A 9,771-nucleotide genomic window follows, 5' to 3' on the forward strand; every position below is an offset into this window, starting at 1 on the left:
TATCCAAATCCTTTCTGTTTCATGACTTCCCGTACCTTTGATCTGGGGCACTATCATATCTCTTTACCAAATTAAGGAATTTGTTTATCATATCAGAAATCCTAATATATACATATAAATAGAAACTGTACAACCAAGAGACAAATATATAACAACAATCATAACATAAAAGAAAAAAGAGTCACAATGTGATACATCTGGACTATATAGGTGACTTCCTATCGAGCACAGTGCTCGGAAAAAGATGACGAACCACAATGGAAGAGTCTAAGAAGACCACAGAACATGTCAGAAGAACAAACTTATATGGTTGCTGACCAATAGTTAGTCACATTCAGGGACTCAGGTGTTGCTTGCATGAGGTCTTCCATAGTACATGGAGTTAGACACAGTTTGCATGGGAGAAGATGAGGCATGTCTGTGGAGAACTACAATCACATAATGGTGAGTCTATGTGAAAACCTTACTTCAGCAGGTTAGATTTGCATCTTGTAACACTTGAGTGCAATGACATCACCATTTCTCTTCTACATTTTTATTGTTTTTCCATTATCTGTCTCATACTGAAGATAGGATCTAGTGTTGATCTTCCATTTATAAAGCCTTGTTAATTGCTGATTTGTAGATCCTACACTTTCTATGCAGTGTTTGATTTATTTATTTATTTATTTATTTATTTATTTATTTAGGTTAAAAGTATATTTGTTTGCATGTGTTGTACTGTACCGTACCCAGGGGTAAATACCCTCTAGGACGATGCCTCCATTCCTGTATGAACATCCGACTAACTCAGGGTTGGGCAGAGTGTGGGTAGGTTGTCGGTTGGGTCAGGATAAAAAGTCGAAGTTCTACTCTAAAATATCAATCAATGACAGGAAATGGAGGTATAACACGAATGAGAAACAATCATAGGGGTAAGATGGATTTATTGATAAATATCCTCGATCATATTACGAGAAAACAATTAAATCAAGAAAAAAATAATATGTCAAAATGAACTCAAAAATGTAGAAAATAAATGGAAATCAAAACGTTACTTGAGTGATAAGACAAAATTTGAAATCAAGAAAATCAAGTTCAACAAAGAACATTATATACATCAAAACTGAGCTTCTTCTTAGAGTCCATTGTTTATATTGTCTGGCAACAAGTGTACGCAAACACTGAACATGTGGTATTTCCGTATGGAGTTACACACTATCGCATCACAACAATACGGTTTCCAAATTTAAGTTAAATCCGAGAGTCGTCGAAATACTACCGTTAAATGAAAGTTACATTATAAAGAAAAGTTACGATGAAAAGGAAAATAATTAAGATGCAATGGACGCTATGTAAGTTATGGAAAATACTAGGGGCCTATCCTACACTATATTTACAACAATTCAAATAATCAAACAAACACATCTATATACATCGGATATCGAGTAAAGTCTTAAATGCTACACAGATTCTAATGTGAAACCCGGTTCACTGCAAAAGATCTAGACAGAACTAGATAAACCATCAATACTTCAGCACTCGGCCTGTTCCCTTTAAAACAACGAGACAAGTATACAACCACAAATAACAATGTAAAACATCAACCTGTAAGGGAAAGACATATAAATAACCCTTGATATCATGAAGAAAGCAATGGGCAACATTGCCTCCTTCTGCTGCATTTGAGCGCTCAACAGCGCGGTCATCCATCATGTACTTCCGGGTAGATTACGAGCTGAAAAGAAATGTTGAACTCAACACTATGCTAAAGTTTAGATTCTGTCTCCCGAGGCTGTCACTAGGAAGTTTCGTCTCCTTCACACCTACAGATAAACACAGGCCAGGAATCAGCTTGCCATGAGATAACGCCTTTCGCCGGCTACACGGAAACTCACGTATATTCATACCTTCTTAGCATGCTTTTACCATTGAGTATCATCAGACTCAATAGTCTGGAATTTATACTGTCCATTCTGATCACAATATACACTCAGAAGACACTTAGCAGGCATACAATCAGCCTGCATCAATACACTATAATTCGGCATGCAATCTTTATCTCATTATTTCTCATAAATCCCATTGGCCTTCCACATTATGAGACTCAGTTCGTGTCCTTTACAGACCATCAGGTAAAACAGAATCCAACTTAACTCAAAGATCTTATTTTAACGACGACGTTCTGCAGCTCCCTCAGTCAGCTTCCGTAAAATCATGCGTCATGCAGAGTATCTATACCTGTCTCTCTGAATAACCGAAATGAAATGAAATAATACATATGGAACGTTGTATAAAGATGAACCTGTCAATCTAGCCCTTCTAGCATATAAATATAAGGAAAACTCGGAATATCCTATACTAAGTAACATACGTAAATAAACAACAACTAATCCTATCAATCCGTCATTTTCCCAATCATCTAATCATAAAGCAAAATGAAAATAAAATAAACATGCATTATTCTCGTATCTGAATCTATCATATTAACAAAATCAAACAAACACATGCCTTCAGGCTTACTTTACATGAAAATTAAAAATTGTATCTACACTGCCCTAGTACCTTTTTAACATAATTTACATATCATGCCATAAATAACACATGCGTCTTAACTGAATTCCATCCGACGACTCTCGAGATACCAGGATAGCAGCTTACATCCCCGTTGATTGAGGGATTTACTCCATGTTAATCACAGCATTAACATGTGAGAATGCACTTCTTTCTTCTGCATGCATCGCCATCATCTTGCTGGAAAATACTCCAAATACTCCACTGGAACATAGAAGACTATGGTTGACAATATCTTCGCTGCTTAGTGCTACGAGCCGAAATACGCTTTTTCTTTACAAGATCAGCTAAACACACTGATATAATTATAATACACTTCACTTAAAGGGTGAGAATACAGTTTGAAAAGCAGCACACGGTTCGTTACGGAAGTTCCTCGTGAAACGCGCCCGTCGCGAAGTAGTGAAACAATAGCACATTTCCACTACACTTGCTACACATCGGTCACTAAGCACCATCTTTATATATTGAAAGTAAACTCTGCTAAAATATACTATTCCGTTTACTCAAGAACAGTAAAATCTTCCAACTGCACAATTTAAAATATCATTGAGAACCAGATACTGTTACTGGAATCACGATCACCAATTCAGAGTTTGTGCTTCCGCACTATCCAAGCATTTAACACAGAGTGACGCTCTCCAGAGCTAGGGTTACTGAGGAGGCTTCGGTGACGCCATATCAATAATGGGGTTCCCGGGTGTCTGAACCAACCACCAATCAGAAAATTCGTCGTATATGATGACACAATATTATTTGTGATATATTTACAAAACACAGCTCAAACACTAGCAAATCTCTTCCTCCAATTTTTATATTACTTTTCCAAATATATCTGACTTCTGAAACTGTAGAAAACCGATTACTGACAGAAACTGACTTTAGCAACTGAGCACGTTGGTCATTCTGGAATTAAGATTTGGCGCGGTGTAGCCTCCATGTTTCCCAAGTCCTTAATTTCCATTGGCTGAAATATATTGCTTGGTCAGCATCTACTACACGTGTCGATCCTTGCCAGCGCTTGGTTACGCCACCCTTTCTCACGGTCATACGGAAATATGAAGCAATGTCCAGCGACTCACTGTCTTGCTCAACATCCGGTATCAACTATCTTGTGATACGATGCTTTAACATGTTAGACTGTAATTTTTATGAATAAATTTTACATATTGGGTCAAATAATACTCTAATTATTATTATGGGCCGGCAGGATACGGCTCAGTACTTTTGACTGGTATGATGACATCAAAGACATTTCGTGTCATCAGTGCTAAATGCGAAGCCCATCTGTCCCTTCTTCAAGATCCATCTTCAGACGTTGAGAAAGTATGTTTTCGTGAGCTCAAGCAGAAATATCAGAGTCAAATAAGGGAGATAAAAAGCAACTGGCAGCAGCAGAAAGCTCAGGAACTGCAAAGTATGTCTGATGCCTGAGACCTGCAAAACTTCTGTGCGGGAATAAAAGAATTGTGTGGCCCAGTTCACTCCTCTTTCGGAACACTGAAAATCTGCTGATAATGCTACCACTATTCCTGATAGTCGAGAAATCCTAGAGCGTTAGAAATAACATTTCTCCTCTCTTCTCAGTCAGAGTTCAAATGTTGCTGAAGACTTTCTCATTGATGTGCCTGAACATCCCCAACAACCACGGATGGCTCTCCTGCCAACATTCAAGAATTAATTTCCGCTCTCAGCCGTATGAAACCTGGCAAGGGCTTTTGGCCCAGACAACATTCCTTTGGAATTGATTCAAAGTGGAGGCCTACCTCTAAAGACCAGACTTCTTACTCTTATCCTCTTAATATGGGAAACCTGCAAAGTATCTGGTGACCTTAAAAATGCTACTATCGTTGCAATATTCAAGAAAGGTGATCGTAGTATTTTTGGGAATTATTATGGCATATCACTGCTATCTATAGCAGGTAAAATTCTTGCTAGAATTTTGCTCAGTTGCCTGCAGATTATTTCCAAGAGTATCCTACCAGAGTTACAGTGCAGCACGACAGACATGATTTGTGCAAGGCAAATTCAGAAAGTAACAGACACCTTTATATCTGGAAAAGGCTTTTGACTCTGTCTCGAAACCAGCTATGCGGACAGTGCTGAAACACTTCGGCTGTCCTCAGCATTTTGTAGATCTGATCAAGGCCCTTCATGATAATACATCTGGGAAAATAATTCATCACGGTATTATCTCTAATCCATTTCCTATTACCCGTGGATTGAAACAAGGATGTGTGCTTGCTCCAACACTCTTTGCTATTCATCTGGCTGCCATACTATATGGAACATCTACAGATAACCAAGGGGTAACAGTCAGATATTACTTCAGTGGCGGATTGTTCAATCTGGCTCACTAGAATTATCTCCATTACAGAATTGCAATAAGCAGATGACACTGCAGCACCTGCTTTCACATCTGAGTCACTGCAACAGTCAGTCGAACCTCCCAGCTTCAATGTCTCCATTGTGGATACTCCACTCTAGCAGGTTGACTACTTTTTATATCTAGAAAGTGTCTTCTCAATAAACGCTTACTGCTCACAAGATGTGGGTAGGAGAATTGGTGTTGCCCACTCAGCATTTGGATCTTTATCCTGCCGTGTCTTCATGACTGAGGACCTTACAGTGCAGAACAAGATCACGGTTTACCATGCTATTCTCATATCGACACTGATTTACGGTTGTGAAACTTGGCCCCTTTACCATCAAGGTATCAAAAAGCTAGAACACTTCCATCTGCAAAAATTTAGATCCAAAGTGAACATCAAATGGAAAGACCGTGTCACTCCCGAGGACATGCAGCTCTCTCTGTATGAATGATGTACTGATGGTGGCTTCTTCCCGGGTAAAATATTCTCCTTTCAGATCTCCGTTTGGGGACTACAAATGAGAGGGCAGTTGTCAGGAAGATCAATACTGACATAGCCTATTTCAACCATTGTCAAAATATCCAGAAAATCTCAGGTTGAACATTCATAAGGGTGAATAAAACTTGGTACTGCAAAGGTTAATGTTTAGGTGTGTTGTTGTTGTTGTTGTTCATTGATCTCTTATGAAAAGTTATGTATCTCATCACTGAAAATGTTTATTTTTTACCATTTTAACAATTAGATTTCTGAGCATTCTTGCTCATCACAAAGAAAATACAGTAGTATTGCCTTGTGTCCTTTTGTGCCATATGTTAACATGTGCTGTCTCCAGAACATCAAGCAGCTCCTTCTTCCATCTTGCAATAATAATTAATATCATACTCAAACCATCAGTTTTGCCTGAACCTGCTACAACAAGTTTCTGTGTATTGTCAATCTTCATAGAAGGCAATGGATGGTTATTACTCCTCATTGTCTGAGCTTCCTTAACTTCCTGTAAAATCTGGTTATAATGCTCATTATCAAGAAACAAGCTCCTTACATTGTTCATCTCATTCACCTTCCCATTAAAAATCTTCAAATTCTTGAGACACACGACTCCAATCACTTGCTGATGAGAGGTACAGTAATGAACCATTCAGTAAGTTCAGATGTGTCTCATATTGTATCATGACAGTAAAAGAAAATGTCCATGATGCATTATGTTATTCTAACAAATTGGAACATGTTGTATCACTTTCTTTACCAACCATGGCACAAAATTTGCATAATGGAATTTTTCATCATAGGCATGGCGTGGCTGTTTCTGAATAGCCACAACGCCCTCTGGTCATTTGTTTTGCTTTTTGAGCACTTTCAGTCTTTGAACTGAATTGATGCATTAAACAGTATTTCCAAGTAGCATATGATAGATCTGCCTTGTAGTTTAAGAACCTCCCCAGTAATATTCTCAGGGCCTTTTGTGTTATTTTTCTTTAACTTCTTAATTCTTTCGTGAATATCTATCTGTATGGCTTATTTGGAAGAGAGAACAATCAGTATTACTGTTAATGTCTGTTGCCAAGTTGTCCTGCTCGTTAAGTACATTGACATATAAAGCATTATTCGATTATCACTAATTATGCCACCTTCTCTGGATATCATCATTGACACAGCATGGCTGGTTCCTTTCCTTCTACTGAATGAGTTGGTTACACAGTGACCTTGCATTCTGGAGATGGTGGGTTTGAACCGCATTGTCGGCAGCCCCGAAAATGCTGGGGCTGTACCTTAATTAAGGCCATGGTCGCTTGTTATCTGTGTCAGTGCAGTGCAATACAAATAGCAAAAGGAAATCTGTTCCTTCTCATAACATAATTATATTTCTTTAGACAGTTTGCAGAATCTATTCCCATGCTCTGTATGCCTTCCTTACATTGTAAAATCAACTTAAAGAAATCTGTAATGTGAACTTGTTTTTCCTGCTTTGATTTCAGCTCAACAGTCTATTCGATGAAAACAATTGCCTATCATATTGCAAGTTCCTTGTATTTAATTTGTATGTTGGTCTCTGCACAAAGATTACAGCCCACAGAAATTTGTCGTAATTGTTCATATAACACAATAGGTCTGCAAATTGCTTTTCAAGGTAGAGAGAATCGATGATCGGATGGTTTTATTTCTTCAGAACCTTTTGGGTTAGTTTTTCAGTGAAGAAGTATTTGGAATAATCTCTCATTGAATCCTAGGTAAAATGAGAACTTTTGAATTATATTTGAGTGTTAATCATGTTTGAACTATTTTGTTTTGGTATTAACTTCTCTGATGCGTGTGAAACATGCTCTATTGTGTTATATTATCTGCCTTTTTTTTTTTTTTCCAGCTCTGAAACGGAAACAATCCCCAAATGACATTACTATAGGTTTGAAGCAACCACGAGTGGTGATACGGGACGTGAAGAACGAAGTAAACCTCCTTGACCGAATGAAGTTATCTTCAATATCTAATTTGTACCGACCAGCATCAAACATGACTGATATTGGACAATCAGGTTCAGGTGCAAGCAGTCACAGTACCAATGACTCAACAAAGATGCTGTTTATGTCTCCAAATCAAAATAATAAACTTACAAAAAAACCGAAGGATCAGAGTCTACGAAAATTAAATTTGACAGACAACTCCAAATCACAGCCTCGTCGTAAAACACCTGTTGTCCCCACCAGTTTTTAGGTGTGAATGTAGACTGTTGTGGCTCAGTGGATTATAGGCCCACCCCATGTTTAGTAGTTTTGAAAAATGATAATGTATTCTACCTTTCTTGTTCTTCTTTTTACAACTTTGGCTTGCTAAAAGCTTGGTAAGTTAAGTTGTTAGTTATGACAGTCACAAAGTTCACTTCGGTTCTTTGGCGATGCACAGTTCTTACAGCATGCACTTTAGTTATGAGAATCACAGAGTTCACGTTGTTTCTTTTGGCAGTAATATATTTCTTATAGCATGCGGTTCAATTTCTGTGGTTGGAAAGCTATATTTCAGGAAGAGATCTTAAGTAGCCCCTTACCATGTCACAACTTGATCAACAGTGTTGATTCTCCCACATGTAAGTGCTTTGTTATTTCAGTCAACCAAGTTATTCTATTTTTTCCTTATCTAGTAAGACTTTGCTTCCCATTTGTTTTACTTGTATCTATGCAGTGTTTGCTTTATTTAGCAAAAGGTTTGCCTTGGAATTGCTTCTGGATGTCGAGATAATTTCTGTTCAATTGCTCTGTAAATTTTCTTCCAATGTTGCTTAAGCTAGTAAGTTAGTATGTACCTTTTGTAGGTATAATAGCTGAGTGACTTCCGTCTCTAGCTTCTTGTCAATGTGACCATGGTTTGAAACCAAGGCAATGCAAGTGAAATTTTCAGAAAACAAAATCGCATCCCAATGGTTCACATCCAAAATAAAATAGTTGTTTTGTGGGTTACAACTAATAATAATGTAAAACCTCAAGTTTGCATTTCTATATGGATATTTATTCCTAAGTACAGATTCTTCTCCCCCCACCCCACCTTTGAATTTGTCCTTCCTCTTTCACTTCTTCCATTAACTAAATACAGTAAAACCTCATTAATTCGAAGTCGTTGGAACTAAAAAATCGGACTTCGAATTACGTGATTTCAAATTAACCGCCAATTTGCAATTCAGAAGTACCAACCCTTGCCGCGTTACAAAATATTCTAAAGCCCCATTCACAATGCAAACGTAACGTAAACTTAAAATTAACGTTAACTTAAAATTAACGTTAACTTAAAATTAACGTTAACTTAGAAGTTAGCGGCCATCTTATCTAATGGAACCATTCACAATGCGCCGACGTAAACTCAACTGCGAGTCCGTAAAATTAAGGGATTGCAAACTCCAAGCTCTTGCGGTTAATTTTACGTTAACTTCAAGAACCAGCCAATCAGAGCAGAGGTAAACATTGTGTGTTGTGCACGATATAATGACTTCTTTCGACGAAACACTTGTAATTCTCTTTCAAAATAATCTTTGTGTATAAGCTATGTATGATAAAAGGAAAAAGAATTACAAATACGCTGTACCGAAAAATAATAGGTGGAAATAAATATCCTGTAGCAATGAAATCTGACGGTAAATGGCGGGAGACAAGCTTGCAGCGCTGGCGAACGGACGAGAGACAATCCCTGTCATAAATAAAACAGTGTCCCTGTATATTTCTTAACATTATGACGGACTACTAGTTTACGAAAACGATATCATCCAAACAAATAGATCCAAACATCTCATCGGGGTGTGATAGATAGGGTCATACTCGTAGATGTCGGTAAAGGAGACCTTACATTTCTTTTTATTAGAAAAGGGGAAGCAAATTGTAAGAAAGGCAAACAGTTCATGTTTCATCCACATGTCCAAAACGAACTGATGAGGGTCATTTCTTACAGTAGATTACCGAAATCGTTCTGAGATAACCTTCTTTGATTCAAGGGATGAACCCATTTTCTGCACCGTTGTTTAGATCGCCTTTTTAGGTACCGTAGGCCTACACAGCTCCCAGGAGCAAAGCAATAGATGTTTGAAGTAATATGTATTCCGCTACCACTTTGTTTGATTCCATCGAGCTACTGAAATATAAAACTGCGAGATAGCCCAAAACCCGACTTCCGTGCTAAATAACATGGCAGTGTTTTGATTGGCTGCTGTGTACTCTTTACGTTAATGTTACCTTCCTCCATTAATACCACAAATTTTACGGTTACTTTACGTTGTTAAGTTAACGGTTACGTTTGCATTGTGAATGGGGCGTAAGGCCCGTTACTGCATGCATTTAACCTTGATTCACAGTTTATACCTTTCAAATGC

At 37.8% G+C, this 9,771-nt stretch overlaps 1 protein-coding gene across 1 annotated transcript in view; it reads left to right on the plus strand.

Annotated features, from left to right (window-relative positions):
* The window catches only part of LOC136874077 (transcriptional regulator ATRX homolog), a 109,292-nt gene extending 100,684 nt beyond the window's left edge, over positions 1–8,608 (plus strand). The window contains exon 6 of the mRNA XM_067147602.2: positions 7,288–8,608. Coding sequence (XP_067003703.2) covers positions 7,288–7,634 — 347 coding nt within the window. The 3' untranslated portion in view covers positions 7,635–8,608. The remainder of the gene's footprint in view (positions 1–7,287) is intronic.
* Positions 8,609–9,771: the final 1,163 nt, after the last annotated feature.

Source organism: Anabrus simplex, chromosome 5 (assembly GCF_040414725.1).
Source record: "Anabrus simplex isolate iqAnaSimp1 chromosome 5, ASM4041472v1, whole genome shotgun sequence".
Lineage (NCBI taxonomy): Eukaryota > Metazoa > Arthropoda > Insecta > Orthoptera > Tettigoniidae > Anabrus > Anabrus simplex.